Source organism: Chaetura pelagica, unplaced genomic scaffold (assembly GCF_000747805.2).
Source record: "Chaetura pelagica isolate M959 unplaced genomic scaffold, ChaPel_1.0 scaffold377, whole genome shotgun sequence".
NCBI classification, from domain to species: domain Eukaryota; kingdom Metazoa; phylum Chordata; class Aves; order Apodiformes; family Apodidae; genus Chaetura; species Chaetura pelagica.
In genome coordinates, this window is record NW_009953908.1 from 188,229 (window position 1) to 205,170 (window position 16,942).

The following is a 16,942-nucleotide window of genomic DNA, read 5'->3' on the forward strand; positions in this document are numbered from 1 at the left end:
TGGGGGGGTTCGGGCCGCGCTGCTGCTTCGAGGGAGTCAGCGGCTGGACTCAAACAAACAATACTTCGGAGAAATAATGCAGTTCAACTGTTGTCGTTCTTGAGTGAAAGCAGATGAGGCTTTCTTAGGCCCGTTGCGTTTTTAATGGTGGCTTTTGCATTTGCAGGGATGGCAATCTGTTCTCAAAGTCAGTGTTTTCTGGGTAGTTTAAGAGGCTGCATTACCATGCTTGATGTTTATTTTATTAAAACCCTTTGCTTCTGAACCGTTGAACCTTGCCATTTGATAACACTGTTTTCTGCATTAATGTTATTAAATCTGAACTTGTCCTAGCTGTGCAGTTACAAAGAACACAAAACTTAATTGTGGCTTGGTAGATCCCATGTTAACCCGTGTATTATTAACGAAATGCTAGCTCTGGTAAAGTTAATGCAAGTTTTACCAGTGAGTTAAACAAACCTTTACCCTTGCGTTTTCCCCTGCTCCCTGTGTGGAAGTCACAGGCCAGTCTTCTGTGATTGTGGGGACGATGTGGATTACTTTTCAGAGTTAAAAATAGCTGTTTACAGCTGCTTGATTTAGGTCCAGGACAATCATGAGGTTCAGATCCACAAATGTTAACTCCTCGTGCCTGAACTTTCTGCGGCAGAAATTTGCAGGCTTAAACCAAACAAACTGCTTTTCTCTGCTTAAGTTTCAGGTGAATCATTTTGCTGAATCTACAGTGCATGGGCTTGCACAAATCTCTCTTGGCTGACAGTGAAAAGCCACTCCTCTCTCAGACCTTTTCCAAAGGAGCTGTAAATTCTGACTGTCTCTTAAACTGTTTGGAAATGTTTGTATTTTAAAGGGCTTAGAAATTAGAGTCCTATGACCAAAAAGCCAGTGTGGGAGAGCAGTGAGCATAGCTGGAGTGAGATGGATAGCTTAATTTTTTTTCACTGTTTTCGCTTGGAATAAGAGGAGACCTGTACTGAGGAACAGTTGGGCTTTGCTGGTAACTGTGCAAAGCTTACCTACCAATTCTTACTTTATGTGACTATAAAGACACTTTATTAGTACCTGCCTATTCCAAACTGACAGATACAAAGGGTAGTTAAGCACTACCATATTTCAAAGTCTTGTCTACCAACCTATAGAGCTCTTAAGTTAGAAGATTTTGTTTGTTTTACCGGGGGAAGCAAAGCTTAAGTGAGAACTATATTAATGTCTGTTTTTCCTTTAGTGACTTGAGCCCTCGCCAGTTGTAGTTAAGTTTGATGGAAAGGCAGATGTTTCAAAGATGTGAAAATCCTGTACATGGTAGCAGGTGCCATGGTAAAAGGGAATCTTGTAGCTTCTCTGATAAGGCTGTGGATCCTCAAGCTGTCTAGGAACCATGTGGGATCAGTAGAACAAAAACTCCAGGAGGCTAGATTTCATAAGGAAAGGGTGCAGATGGAGCAGTAGGGCACCCGTGACATTTGCTTTCAACAAGGTGGAAGGGTGCAGTGACTGAGCTGCCCTTGTGCTGGTTGCTACACTATAGTATTTGCACTAAACCAATGGTAGGACATCTGTTTTATGGCCCTATTCTTGTATTTGTGTAGCTTTTTTTTTCTTCGAGGATACTTCTCTCTTATTACCAAGGCAATTTATCCGTTACAGAAGAGTAAGTTATTGCAGCTGGAGGGTGTGTTTTATGCGGATTTAATTCCTGAAGGTTGAACTGGGGAAGATCTCTCGCACAAAAGCGCCTTTCTTGTGTATCTACATCTTTTTTTTTCTTTGAGTACTGTGTCTCAGACTCCAAGCAGATGTTTGTGAGAGAGAGACTATATTTACTACTGTTATTTAATTTGCATCCCTGGGCAGTTACTGAGAATGCACACTGGGCTTGCAAGCAGCCGGTGCAAGAAACGATGGAGGCTATGATTAACCCTTTGTTCCCTGCCCAGTGTCATTCCAGTTTCTCTCTTTTTCTTTGCATATGCTTTTCAAATAGATGTTTAACTTGCTGCTTTACCTGGATCTCTTCTTGAAAGCTCTGTTGAATCAGAGACAAGAAGGAAATTAGTAATGTTTTAGAAATAATTTACAGAAATGGAATGATAATTTTTTAGCTAGGAAGTGTTTTTAAAACTAAATTTTAAGTTAATAGCATGAAAAAAATGCTTAGCTCAGCAGTTTCTCCAAACCAGAACCAACAAGGTTTTTTTGCCTAATTGGAGGCCTCTTTAGCTATCCCTACAGAAAAGCTTGTCATATATCCATGATTAACAGGTCAAAATTGGCTGGATTTGGTACTTGCTGATATCTTTGATTCTGTGGTTACATATAATAAGGTTGAGATGTCATCAGTAGTCAAAAACACTGTCAAATCCCTTATGGTAGAATAGTGCAAGATAGTTTAGCCTGTAAGTGAATCACTACTTTAATTTTTATTAGGAGATGTTGAAAGCTTCATTCACCTTCCTGTTTGATTAGATTAGTTTTGTGCATTTTGACAGCAAAACTGCTTGTTCTGGGAAGTGCTGGGAATGATTTTGTCATGAGTGTTGGACTGAGAGTAGGTGTTCATTCTTTTGAAGCAGCTAGCTTTGCAGTTGCTGTTTACACAGTACTTCACATTGTACACTCTTAGTATATAAAAAACCCTCTTAGGATTCTTCTAAATACTTGAGACTTTCCCCTTTTGTCAACAACGCTAAGTAAAACTTTAAAATGAGCTCTTGTTTCAAGCAGCTTTTTGTCTTTACTTTTTGAGATACAGTGCTGCTTTACTTCTTGCTTGAAGTAGATCAATAAAATACAATGTTTTGTTCTGTTTTACCCATGTTTTAAATTTAGTTAAACTTCCCGTCATTATTATTCCATCCTCCATTTTCAGCTCAGGACACTTTCCAAGCTGCATGTGGTCTTACATCATTTGCAACTCTCAGAGGATGAACATTTGAAAAAGAAATTAATTTCTCCTTCAGCTTATATAAACCTTCACGGTTCACAGTTTTAAATATAAGATGATACACTGGCAAAAAGCAGCACGGTCTGCATATGAATCTGCACCTTATTACTACTTTAATAAAAATAAATGTGGCAGGCATGATAAATAGACTTACTTGAGCTATATGCCAGCAATTGAAGTAAACTCCTGTCATAAGGTTTTATGTTTTCTTTTAATTAAAATTCGTGCAAGGTGATATCATTTGAACTGATCTGCTAGAGCATCTCTTGGTTGCGAAAGGAGATTCTACTAATTACATGATAAGAGCTCTTTTCCCTTTGCCTGGATTTTAATTTTTAATACACAGAGCAAAATGGCTTTTGGTGATGTCTGTGTCTCATTTCTGGATATTGAAAAAGAAAATATCTTTTGCGCTTCTTTCATTCTTTCCAATCCAAGCAGTACTGTAATAATTGTAAATATATCACCCTTTAGTAGCCCTGAGCATCTCCCAAGGTCTGGGTAAATAATTTTATAATAGTGTCTGTTTCAGAGAAAAGCAGTGAGGAGACTAGAGAAGTTGAGATGGAGAATCCATCTAGATTGCCCTCCCTGTTCATTACACTGTAGCAGAAGAGGGTCAGAAATAGAGCCAAGACTTGGATTTTTAGTTGAGAGTGCAAATGGGTATCTTCTAAACTTCTTTACCCTTTGGAGGGGTGAAAAGCAAAATGTGTAGCATGTTAAAAGACCTGTCCCAATACAGTCTTCGAAACAGTTTGCCTTTTCATCTTAAAATATGTCTAAAATACTAAAACAAGTAAACAAGTTACTGATAAATAACACCTCAATCTGAGCTCTAATTAAAAAAAAAAAAAAAAAAGTTTTTTTTTTAATGTAGCAGATAGATGAGAGGAAGGCATCACAATAATTATGTTTATAAAGGATATTGATAGTGCTCACTGTCTGTATTTACGGGTTTGTTTTCTTAAGGAAGAGACCTCTCTGAAACCTTGCAAACGGGAGGGGGAATACACATAGAAAGCCTGGACTCTTGTCAAAATGTTATCTAGCCTTGCCCACAGCTGGAATTCAGATCGGCAGGTTTGCTTCCCCTTTTTTTTTTCTCTCCTTATTTTACTGTAACATTTTTTTAAGGAGAATGCATTCATCTAAACTCTTTTCCATGAGGGTGGCTTTTGGCCAGGAAGCATCAGCTGGAAGGAAGGATAGGAGCAGGAGGGCCAGGCTCCAACCTGCACAGCTAGGCACCCAATTCCTGATCCCCAATTCCTGACCCCACCAGTCTCCTGAGCTGTGCCTGCTGCTCTGGCTTCCTCTGCTTGCCTTCCTGAGGTGGGTTTCCTGCACCCGAGGCACTGCGGAGATGGGTAAGGCAAAATAAAGATGCTTGTGTTGAAATGCAAGCAATGTGTTAAATACTTAAAGGTGAGGTTGTAGGTTGGAAGGGACCTTCAAGGATTATTTAGTCCAACCCCTTTGCCACAGGCGGGGATGTATTTCACTAGACCACAAAGCCCAATCCAGTGTGGCCTTGAAGACTTCCAGGGATGGACCCATCCACACCTGGGCAACCTGTGCCAGTGTTTCACCACCCTCATCAATAATACATGTCTTCCTTATAAAATAATTGAGTATGTCTGTGGTGGCAGAATTGAAGTAATGCTAGATAGGTCTCTTCAGCAATGTCTACAGTACCCCCAAAAAATGAGTCTTATTGTCTCAAGTATTGTCCTATGGCCAGGTAATTTACAGGACTGCAGCAGCAGCTCATGTGTCCCCCGTCTTGTCCCTTTTCAGGTGGAAAACACTTTCAGGTATTTTCACTTGTAACATGAGAATGGAAGCATTTGACTTTGTGGCCTTCAGGGCTATAAAAATAGGCTGGGCCTGCCCCAGACCGGTGGCAGAGGACTGAGATAAGCAGCTGTGAAAGCCCTGCCATGGCAGTGTGCCTGGCTGGGGAAAGGGGAAGCAGGGGTGAGGAGAAATGACCAGTGCCCCAGGGCTCTGGGGCTGTTTCTGCCATCCCGGGAGAGCGGGTGCACAGCTCAGCTCACTGGTCTTTCCTTGGTGTGGTCTCACCTTCCCCATGCAGTGGTCCAATCCTAGAGCGAGATCTTTGCACCACACCCAGGGATATGGGAGTCACAGGGACCACAGGATACCAACTTCTGCACTGAAATGCCCCAATTCTCCTCATTTCTCATGTCCAGTCTCCTTGGAGTGCTGGAACTGAGGAATAATGATTAAACAATTTATTTGATTTTTCCCTCTTTCCCCCGCCCCCCAATATACCTAGTGGCAGTGTTTGATCTGGCAAAGGCAATGTTTGAAGTAATGTGAGGGTTTGAATGTTGATACTTCTCTGGGTGAATGAATGCTTGGAGCATTAGGTCTTTTTGCTGAAATCTAATGTTGTTGTACTTATCTTCAAGTGTGGTGAGCCCTTATCATTACAAAGGAAACGTGGCTTTCCTACAGCCGTTGGAAGAGTCGTCCTTTGTCCTTTTTCTTACATGCTTGCACAAATAAGTACTGCAACTTCTTTTTTTTCTTCTAAGGATTATTTAGTCCAACCCCTTTGCCACAGGCGGGGATGTATTTCACTAGACCACAAAGCCCAATCCAGTGTGGCCTTGAAGACTTCAGGGATGGACCCATCCACACCTGGGCAACCTGTGCCAGTGTTTCACCACCCTCATCAATAATACATGTCTTCCTTATAAAATAATTGAGTATGTCTGTGGTGGCAGAATTGAAGTAATGCTAGATAGGTCTCTTCAGCAATGTCTACAGTACCCCCAAAAAATGAGTCTTATTGTCTCAAGTATTGTCCTATGGCCAGGTAATTTACAGGACTGCAGCAGCAGCTCATGTGTCCCCCGTCTTGTCCCTTTTCAGGTGGAAAACACTTTCAGGTATTTTCACTTGTAACATGAGAATGGAAGCATTTGACTTTGTGGCCTTCAGGGCTATAAAAATAGGCTGGGCCTGCCCCAGACCGGTGGCAGAGGACTGAGATAAGCAGCTGTGAAAGCCCTGCCATGGCAGTGTGCCTGGCTGGGGAAAGGGGAAGCAGGGGTGAGGAGAAATGACCAGTGCCCCAGGGCTCTGGGGCTGTTTCTGCCATCCCGGGAGAGCGGGTGCACAGCTCAGCTCACTGGTCTTTCCTTGGTGTGGTCTCACCTTCCCCATGCAGTGGTCCAATCCTAGAGCGAGATCTTTGCACCACACCCAGGGATATGGGAGTCACAGGGACCACAGGATACCAACTTCTGCACTGAAATGCCCCAATTCTCCTCATTTCTCATGTCCAGTCTCCTTGGAGTGCTGGAACTGAGGAATAATGATTAAACAATTTATTTGATTTTTCCCTCTTTCCCCCGCCCCCCAATATACCTAGTGGCAGTGTTTGATCTGGCAAAGGCAATGTTTGAAGTAATGTGAGGGTTTGAATGTTGATACTTCTCTGGGTGAATGAATGCTTGGAGCATTAGGTCTTTTTGCTGAAATCTAATGTTGTTGTACTTATCTTCAAGTGTGGTGAGCCCTTATCATTACAAAGGAAACGTGGCTTTCCTACAGCCGTTGGAAGAGTCGTCCTTTGTCCTTTTTCTTACATGCTTGCACAAATAAGTACTGCAACTTCTTTTTTTTCTTGAAGCTCTTTCTCGTGGGTCCTGTATTGTGTAAAAACCTGCTTATACAATTTTGCAGAATTCAGTCAGGGCAGTGGCTGATGTCATTAGTAGCTTTTCATAACTGACACTGCTCTTATCCAGCAAAAATGGGGATTTTAGGGAGGCCTGACTGAAAGTAGCAGCATATCAAACATCTGATTTTTGAAATTTTAGAGAAATCAAAGCGAGATGGTATGAAAGACCTGTGGATGTCCCCAAACATTTATGCTGGGGCACACCACTGGCCAGCAGTAGCTTCATGCTCCCTGTCTGGGCTGTATCCTACCTTGGTGCATCTTGAAAGCCTTCACCCTAAGAAAATCCTATAAGAAGCTCTTTCTCGTGGGTCCTGTATTGTGTAAAAACCTGCTTATACAATTTTGCAGAATTCAGTCAGGGCAGTGGCTGATGTCATTAGTAGCTTTTCATAACTGACACTGCTCTTATCCAGCAAAAATGGGGATTTTAGGGAGGCCTGACTGAAAGTAGCAGCATATCAAACATCTGATTTTTGAAATTTTAGAGAAATCAAAGCGAGATGGTATGAAAGACCTGTGGATGTCCCCAAACATTTATGCTGGGGCACACCACTGGCCAGCAGTAGCTTCATGCTCCCTGTCTGGGCTGTATCCTACCTTGGTGCATCTTGAAAGCCTTCACCCTAACCTGTAATGCCTGGTGCCTGTGGGATGAGTGGCACTCTGGCTGGGCTGTAGGAAGTGAGGATGAAGACAATGGTGGTCCTCAGTGCATCTCAGCTCTGGATCTCTCCTCGGACCAGCACCACGATTGTTGTCAGCAGTTAGGGCTCCTGTGTGGTGGGGTGGTTGAGGCCAGGTGGGAGCCAGCTTCATAACTCCCCCATCTCTCTCTTAGCAAGGACATTGCTCCTATGGAGAGTGTCTGAGATGCCTGGCAGAGCCATGCAAAAAATCCCTGCACCTTGGTACTGCCTGGGAGTGCCCTTTTGTCAGGCTGAGGTTATCCTGGTTGGTGTGAAAACCAGATTTCTGCTGCAGCTGAAGCACAGGACAGTGGGGAGCCAGGGAATGGGGACATCCATGTGTCCCTCCTTCTTCTGTTGCCTGCTGCTGGGTTGCTCATTCAGCCAGTATGGTCACCTCTAGCGCCGCTAATTGTTGCCTGCTGTGGCTATTGTGAGACCAGTTGTTTGCAAATAATTGAAAGATGGAGGACACTAAGTGAAGAAGCGTAATTAGGATTCTGGGAATGGAGTGCTTCTCTGCCTCAAAGGTCAGAGATTAATTCTGCTTTATTGAAACTGTTGGTTCAATTTCACTGTCCTAAAAAAAACCCAACTCTGTTTTTATGGTAATTTTTTATTGTTTGCTCTTTTTTCCGATTCATGCACCTGAACAGCTTAGAGTGCCTCTTGCAGTTGTTTACTCTCCTTATGAAGCTGCATCCTCTGGGAAGCAACTGTGAGCTCCTTCTACTTCCCAGGAAGTGCTTTTTCCTTTAGGGTGAAGGGTTTGTTTTGTTTTGTTTTGTGTTGTTGTGGTTTTTTTTGTTTGTTTTTTGTTTTTTTTTTGTTGGGGTTTTTTTTTGCTTTTGTCAGGAAGAAAAATTTGCTGCCTGGGCTTGGTTTTCTTTCAGCTCCCAGCTTTCTGGTAGAGGACCAGAAGTAGCGAGCAGCTGTGAAAAGCAGCAGTGAGCTCCTGAGGATGAATTCAGAGGCATGCTGCATGCTTTGTGGCTTTGTACAGGAGTGGGAACCTGGCAGGATGCTGGGCTGTGGCTCTCATCATTAATCTCTCAATTAGATGGCTTTGTTTAGGTTATTTTTATAATAACCTACCCCAATAAAAAAAAAAAGAAGAAAAAAAAGAAAAGAAAAAAAGAAAAGAAAAAAGGTGTTAGTATTTAAAATGGGGCTTTGGCATGATTCAGGTAAGAGTAGCCACCAAGTGTTCTTCTCACTGGCCCTGGAGAGAAGCTATTAAGTAGTCACTGCAGTCCCCAGGGACTGTGAGGTGCCACCACTTTCCTGACCTTCAGAAGTGCCAGGTGTCTGTGGCTGAGAGCAAGCTCAGCTTTTTGGGGAGCTGAGCATCTGGTCATATTGGTTTGGGTCCAGCTTCTGAGGTGGTCCTCTGCCTGTTTTCTCAGAAGGGTTTAATTTAGAATCATAGAATCATTAAGGTTGCAAAAGACCTTGAAGATCATCAAGTCCAGCTGTCAGCCCTACACCCCTGTGACCGCTGAACTATCTCCCAAAGTGCCATGTCTACCCATTTTTTTTAACACCTCCAGGGACGGTGCCTCTACCACCTGCCTGGGCAGCCTGTTCCAGTGCCTCACCACTCTTCCTGTGAAGTTTTTCCTAATATCTAATCTGAACCTCCCATGGCACAACTTGACCTCACATTCTCTTGGCCTATTGCTGGTCACGTGGGAGAAGAGGCCAACACCTGCCTCACTACACCCTCCTCTTGAGTAGCTGTAGAGAGCAATGAGGTCTCCCCTCAGCCTCCTCTTCTCCAGGCTGAACAGCCCCAGCTCCCTCAGCCTCTCCTCAGAAGACTTGTTCTCCAGACCCCTAATCAGCCTAGTTGCCCTTCTCTGCACTCTCTGCAGCACCTCAATGTCCTTCCTACACTCTGGTGCCACACGCGAGGTGGCAGGATCACCTCCCTGGTCCTACTGGTCACACTATTCCTGATGCAGGCCAGGATGGTGTTGGACTTCTTGGCCACCTGGGCACACTGCTGGCTCATGTTCAGCTGGCTGTCAGTCAACACCCCCAGGTCCGTCTCTGCTCCAGCCACTCCTCCCCAAGCCTGAGTTCTGCTGGGGGTTGTTGTGGCTGAAGTGCAGGACCCTACATTTGGCCTTACTGAACCTAATGCAATTGGCCTCAGCCCATCGATCAAGCCTGTCTCTGCAGAGCCTCCCCACCCTCAAGCAGATCGACACTCCCACCCAACTTAGTGTTGTCTGCCAGCTCACTGAGGGTGCACTTGCTCCCATCATCCATATCATCAATAAAGATGTTGAACAGGAGCAACTCCAGCGCTGAGCCCTGGGGAACACCACTTGTAACTGGCCACCATCTGGATTTAACTTCATTGAACACAACTCCTTGGACCTGGCCATCCAGCTAGTTTTTTTACCCAGCAAAGTGCCTTTTAAAGCACACGTTGTTGTCCAGCTGTGCTGGTCTTGGGTATGATGGACACCTCAAGTCTTTTTTTATGAGTAGACCAGGGAGAAGTGGAAAGGCAGTTTTCTCTCTGCTTCCGATTTCTGCAGAAGTCACTTTGCTTGAGCAGTGGCTAAAGGTGCTCCCCAGGATGCTGAGCATGCAGGCTGGACTCTGTCTTCTGTGTGATCCTTTTGGTATTGGGAGAGTGGGTGTAAGCACTTGCTTTGGGAGTTTCAGGGCTGTGGCATATGGATGGGAAGAGGCACAATTCCTTGTGCCTCTCATCGAGCCTGCTGCACTCTGGCTTTTAAAAGTGCTCAAATTTCTTACCCACTAACTGCAGATACCACTTTATTTCTTTTTTGAACTACGTCGACCTTCACTTCCAGCTTTGTAATGAATTTATGAGTGTGTTAAGCAAAATATTCTCACTCTGAGGATCAGATGTCTTATTTGGAAACAAAGTAAAACTGTAAGGTTAACTTTGCTCAGTATTGTGGTACTGCAGGCTTTATTGTCATAACTTTATATTTAAGTCTGCCCTTTTTAAAAATTTTATAAAAAAAAAGAAAAGCTGTAGTAGCTCTGGCCTTTTGCTTTTTATTATTTTTTAGGATTTTATTAATTTCTTGATCCCAGCCTCTTAAGTTATCATTCCAAGTCCCTCTGCCTTGGAGCATGCCTTAGCTGCTGAAGTGACCACCCCATCTATGGGAAGGCATTTGAGCAGTACAGAAAAATATCCCTTTAAAGCCTTTAAAATATGATGGAGGTAAGCAGAAATAATCTTGACCTATGCAGAGGGTGCCTTAATTCATTTGCTGGTGAGCTAGGCATAATGGTTAGTGCCTTTGACTGTCTCTTGAGTATTGTTCTAAAAGATGGAAAGAATAGGTTTTTTCAGTTCCACATTTTAGTTTGAGTTCAGCTTTAATCATCCACTCTCCATTGTCTCAGAAGTTTAAAAGAATTTTAAAAATACCACATGGATAATTAACACCATTCTGGAAAAGAAGCCTGCATTTTTTAGTTTAGAAGATACGATGTGTTTAGTAGAAATTTGTGTTAGATTAACTTACTGTAAACATGTTCCTTTTTCTAGATTAGTTCTGAGCATGCCACAGGATAACTTGTAATGGGATACTTTATCTTTCTGGGGATGTATAAGGACCTACTTATTCGAAGATGGAGTGGTGCACATATGGTAGTTAATTTGAGAATCTGATCAATATAAAATGTCCTTGATTTGTGTTGTTTGTTCATGTTTTTTTGTGAAGAAATGCTCAACAAGTTCATTGTGTGTGATGTCTGATTTGTATCCCAATAGCTTAAAGACTGACCTCTGTAAAAGGGAGACACTGTCTACCTGTTGCAGAATTCAAAATTACTCCTTGCTAATTTTTATTTAATTATTTAATGATTTAATTTATTTAATTTTTGGGTTTATTTGTGGTATTGTATCCATCGTATACATGTACATTTTATAAAAATCAACTTGCATTTAGAAGTACAACACTCTTTGTTTTGCTTTGAGATATTCCAGTTTCCAGTATTGAAGCAATAAAATATGGACAAAAGTAGATGTTGCAGTGAAATTAAAACTGCCAAGTAAGGTGTGGGATTTGTGGTGAGTTTTCCAGATTAATTTTATAGACTTCATCTGAAAAAAAAATAAAATAAATGTTCCCTCCCTTCCCACTTCTTCTTTCCTCTCTTCCATATTTGTCAGAAGTGGACATTACACCTGGAACTTCAGTATGAATTTTAGCCTGGAAGTGCTCTTTCTGCATGAAGAAATTGTGCCCTTTGAAGAATCAGTGGTCTTTGGCAGAAGGCTTTGCAAACCTACATCTGCAGCCTTCCTTAGTGCAGTTACTGTACGGTTAACTGCTTTCTTGAAATGCTTCTGCCTCTTGGGAAGTCAGAAAGCAAATGAGAAGTTGTTAGTCACTTGTTAAAGGGAAGGAGGCACTCTGGATTTTAAGGTACTCTCAAAAGTGTTGTCCCAAATAAAGTAAAGAAAAACAATCACAAAACAGGAAATTACAAGGTAATTTGAGAAGGAAACCAAGGAGATGATTTTTTTTTCTTTGCACAGTTGAAGGAGGAAACTTTTTCTTTTTAATAGTTGGTAAGCAAAATGGAAATTGTAAGCAGAAGTAAGGAGTGAGAAGAGGAATTGCTTTTTCTGGTGAGTTATTAAGGAACAGAAAAAGAAATCAATTTTGCACAGGCTAAGAAGTAAAACCGAATTTGTTTGTGGGTTTTTTTTTTCTTCCCCCCCTCCATAATATCTGAAAAAAAAATATTTTCAGAAATCAGATGTTCATTAAGTTGTCTTGGGATTTTGGTAGTGCTTCCTTTTAATTTGACTTTTTTCTTTGACTTAAGTGCAATGAAACGGAAATCTTTCCCCTAGCTCTATCATCAGGGGAGAACATGCACTGCACTTCCTAAATTTCTTCTTCTCTTTCTTCTAATGTCTCAAGTCTTTTGAAATTTGAAAGTTAAGCCCTAGTTGTGTTGTCTGCATCATTTGATGCTCTCTTCCAGGCTTTAACTCAGCTGTTTTGAAGATTGCATGCTGGCATTGGTGCTCTGTTTTCTGTGAGTGCAGATAATTTGCTGCTGCTTATACTTGAATTAATTTTTGTGTGGGGTTTTTTTGTGTGTTTTACAGTAACAGGAGAGCAGTTAGCATTTTGTGGCATTATACATATTATTGGTCTCCAAATTTGGGTGTCCATTTTATATAGATGGGTGTAATATCTGGATATGTATTTAGCTGAGAAGCAAACTGGTGCTGAATAATACCTGGCTGTACAGTTTTAAAACATATTCTCTCCAACTTCTGTTTAGCTTTGAAAGCATCCTCAATGGTGTGTGTGAATGCAAGGAGGAAGTACTTGATGTGATTTTCTTCTCTCTTGGAAGGTTTTTGTTTGTGTTCCATGTGATGTTCTTACACCTCCCAGACCAGAAAGTGGTTATGCTGCTGATTTGTTGTGCTGTGCTCAGATTAATTACCTGTGGTTTGTTGTCCAAGTGAGAAGGCATTTCAAATGAGGACTTTGTAGGTCCCATATTGTTTCCATTAATGACTTAGGTGATGCAGTTGTAAAAACTACATGTGGTGCTGAGGACTGGCAAAACTTTTGGAGGCTGAGAGTAGTTCCTTTTTTGTTGGCTTAATGTTGAAGGAACAAAAATACAACAGGCTGAAAAAATTAAATGTGCAAAAGGAAAATGTAGTATCGCAGAAAACTTCCTCTTAGATGTTCCAGTGGCTTAAGCAAGCACGGTAAAACTGTTCCTTGCTGTCTGCCATCCCTTTCCATAGGCACTTGGATAACTTTTTCATGCTTAACCTGGGACTGCCTGCTGTGGGGAGGTAATGGGAAAGGCCAGCAGCTCCAGCTGGCCTCCAGACTGGAAAGAGTTTCTGGGGACAGCAGTTGCTCCAGCTGTCCAAGATGAGTTTTCCTGTATTTATGTCAAGTGCTGATTTACAGTGGGATACTGCTATGAGCTTTCTCAGATCCTTTAGTGTGTATGGAAGATACAGGAGATTATTTTCTTCTCCTCTTACAGCTGAGACTTTCCTGGTAGTGAGCATCATACCCAGTTTGGAGTGTGACACTTAAAGCATAGCTGGGGCGATTCCAGCTAAAGCTCAAGAACAATGAGCTGTTTGAAAAATATGACTAAGGTGACTGGGTTTTGGTGGGTTTTTTGTGTGTTGTTTTTTTTTTTTTTTTAGAAAAAGAGAAATTATTAGAAGGTGGGCAACTATGATGGTAATTTTCAGTATGTCAAGCATTAACATAAAAAATGCTTGTGGCCAGTTACTCTGTGTTCTGGGGAACAGGATTAATTTCCAGCAAGAAAGTTTTAAGATTGTAGCGGTTGGCTTGTCTGTTTGTTTGTTGTTTTTTCTGTAAGAATACTGAATGAGAAGAGTGGAAGAGGTGAGCTGGGGAAGCTGTTGCGTCTTGGTTGTGGGAGGTTTTGAAAAACAGGTTAGACAAACACCACTTATGGCACAGGTGTACTTATCCAGCTTCAGAGCGGGGTGAACAGTGACTTCCCAAGGTGCCCTCAGGTCTTTCAATTTCTGTTCTGTGATTATATACACATATATGAGGCTAAACCGGAAACTCAAAGAACTCCATGTGCTTCTCATCTTCTAACCTGATCTGCTGTTCGCATTTCAAGCATCTGCACATCGCAGCATAAAACAGTGGAAGAACATTGTTACATTCTGTGCTTTAATTTTACAGCTTTAGATATGAAAAGACTTAGAGGCTACAGAAGTGAAAGCTGGTGCTAACTCCCTTTTTCCTCCTTCTTCTTTGCAGGTCGCTTGGTTGGTGCCCTGGATGCCGTATTAGACTCTAATGCACGTGTCGCTCCGTTTCGAATATTACTCCAAGTTCCAGGCTCACAGGTTTATTCTGCCATTGCATGTGGTGAGTTATTGAACGGATCAGAAGTTTACTGGGCCATAGCTATTGGTGAGTCACCTACAAAAATCCCTGAACCGATTCTGAGCATGGTCAGTGTCTGCATGTCCAGGAAGCTCAAGGTAACCCCAGCTAGTAGTGTGTGCGTGGAAAGTTTTTGCCTATAGCTTGTTTAACAACCAAATTAACCTCTGGTTAAAATCCCAAGCAGGAATTGTGAAAAAGTGCTACTCAGAGCATTACATTTATATTGAAAGCTTGTTTAGCTGAGGATGTTTTGTGTTGATTTTCTGTCTCTTGCAAAGAGAAATGTTCACATACATATCTGTCCCTACAGTAGTAGGAGTTCCTTACAGCAAGAAGTTTCTTAGTCTAGGCTTTCAGCAGTCTAGTCTTCCACTTACTCACTAGGAAATGCCTTACCATACTAGGTTATAATGAAATACAACTGGAATATTTGGTAGCTGCTGCATGGTTTAGGAGGTAGAGTTGTCAGAGCAGAATATGTAATTGCCTGGTGTCTTGTGCACTGATCTTTTTTACAGTGTTTCTGCAACCTCTGAATTCAATCTGTTATTTGAAAAAGTGACATTGATGTGGATTGAAGCAACCTGGCCATAGCACACTAAAGACCATCTGAATGCACTTGCTCCGTTCATCCTGTTCCTGCTTGGACAGTCAGCAGGGCTGCTCTCATCCCTTTTCTCCTGCATATAAAATCCTAGCATTGAAACTTATAGCAGGTTTTCCTTTTCAGTTGTTTCAAAGCTGCCTCAGAGGAGGTTCAGACTTGACATTAGGAAATGTTTTTTTTTGCTAAGAAGGTGGTAAACACTGGAACAGGCTTCCTATGTGGGTCGTTGATGCCCCAACCTGTCAGTGTTGAAGAAGCATTTGGCAATGCCCTTAATAATATGCTTTAAATTTTGGTGAGCCCTGGAGTGGTCAGGTTATTAGACTAGATGATTGTTGTAGGTCCTTTCTTATTCTATTCTGTTCTTTCTGTTCTTACATGGATCAAGCCATTAAATAGTTAGTGTTGACATGTTTTTGATGGTGTTTGACATACCATCCTCTAAATGGAAGGGACATTTTACTCCCTTCCTCTCTACAGGTTGATTCAGCATTGCTTCCTTGATTCAGGAGAGACCTGTCTGCACATTTCTAACTAGTACTGGGAATTTTTCCCTGTGCCAGATGTGTGTGAAGAAACTTGCATGAAGTCTATTTGTGTTGTTTTTGTTGTGGCTAGGGTTTTTTGAGTTTGCTTTGTGCTGTATATCCCTATTCCCTTCCTTTTTATACTTAAATAATACCATCTCATGGAGAAATTTAAGAGCTTCATGCTGTTACAGTCCTCTCATGAAGTCAGGTAACTTTCACAGGAAAAGCAAGCTCAGTTTTGCTGTTGTGAGCAACATTTGAGTATAAGTAATATCCCTTTGTGGGGCAGATCCTTGCCCTAGTCATGCTCATTCCCACTATTTTTCAGTTTTGCTTGGTTTGTTGGTTTTTTTTTAATATATTAAAGAGCTACAAATAAAAAAATTGCCTGGTTGAAATGGTTAAGGATTTTGCTGATATAAACTTGTTTGATTAATGTTTTCTAGCATTCTCTTTGGCTCTTTTGAATGGATGCTGAGCCCTGAGAAAATGAGATTTATACTAACAGACTGGGAAGCAGAGGGCTCTGTTTTGTATGCCGTGTGGGTAGGGTATAGATGGTTGCCAGAGCTGCGCAGAAATTAAGAGCCATAGTAGCAGAAGTTGTTTCTGAGTAATATCTATGCTGTGAAACCATGACGTGAGTGTCCAGGTGAGAGCTGGCACTGGCAGTAGGAGTCAGAGGGACAGCATCATACGATCTTTTTCTTAGAAAGCTGGAGGACTCTCCCTGCACAGAAGGAGCTGTCATTGCTCGCCCAGCTCTGCCCTGTTTCAAAGAGGTGCTTAGTGCAAACATGGCATTAGAGTTTTGTTACTGGATTTGAAAGAAGCAGCAAGTCAAATTAAGGGTCCTGCTGTATGGCAAGGACAAGGACCAGCTTCAGGAGCTCACTCCTGTCTCCTGGTGTGACTTCATTAAGGATAGTCATCATATCATTAGGCAGTCAATTAAAATGACATTTTTAAATTGTGTTTTGGCAGTTCCAGGAGCCTTAGGCTTAAATTATAATATATGTGTGAGGGTCATAGCTGAGTTAAAGACTTTTGCAAATCTCTGAAGGCTACTTGGAAGTCTGATCCTTGCCCAGAATGGCTGTTCTGGTAGAGATATTTTAATCCAGATGTTTAATCATGTTACACCAGTACAGGGGGGGAAAAAAAAAAGCCTGACCTCAACCCTAGTGTAGAGCCACATAGGACTCTCCTTTCAGAAGACATGTGGGCAAAACAGAAACCCAAGTCACAGTTCAGTGAAGTAGCTTTTGGGAGAGGGTGAGCAAAAAGATTTGGTGAGAATTTGGTTTAAAGAAGAGATTATGAGGAAGGGAGGCTGTGGTTAGACTACATATACACCTGGCATAGGCAGATAAAGAAGGCAGGTAAAAGGTGGAAAAAAATGCTGTACAGAGCATTCACTCAGGAAAGGGAATAAGGAAGAGAGGGGCAATGCTTGGCTCAAATCACAGGACAACCTTAAGCCATTAAGTGGAAATTATAAATAAAGAAGGGACTCAACAAG

General features: G+C 41.9%; 1 protein-coding gene across 1 annotated transcript in view; it reads left to right on the plus strand.

The window, feature by feature from the left end:
• Positions 1-16,942, plus strand: part of TBC1D8 (TBC1 domain family, member 8 (with GRAM domain)) — a 66,504-nt gene that overhangs the window by 14,803 nt on the left and 34,759 nt on the right. The window contains exon 2 of the mRNA XM_010001434.1: positions 14,152-14,262. Within this exon, the coding sequence (XP_009999736.1) occupies positions 14,152-14,262 (111 nt within the window). The remainder of the gene's footprint in view (positions 1-14,151; positions 14,263-16,942) is intronic.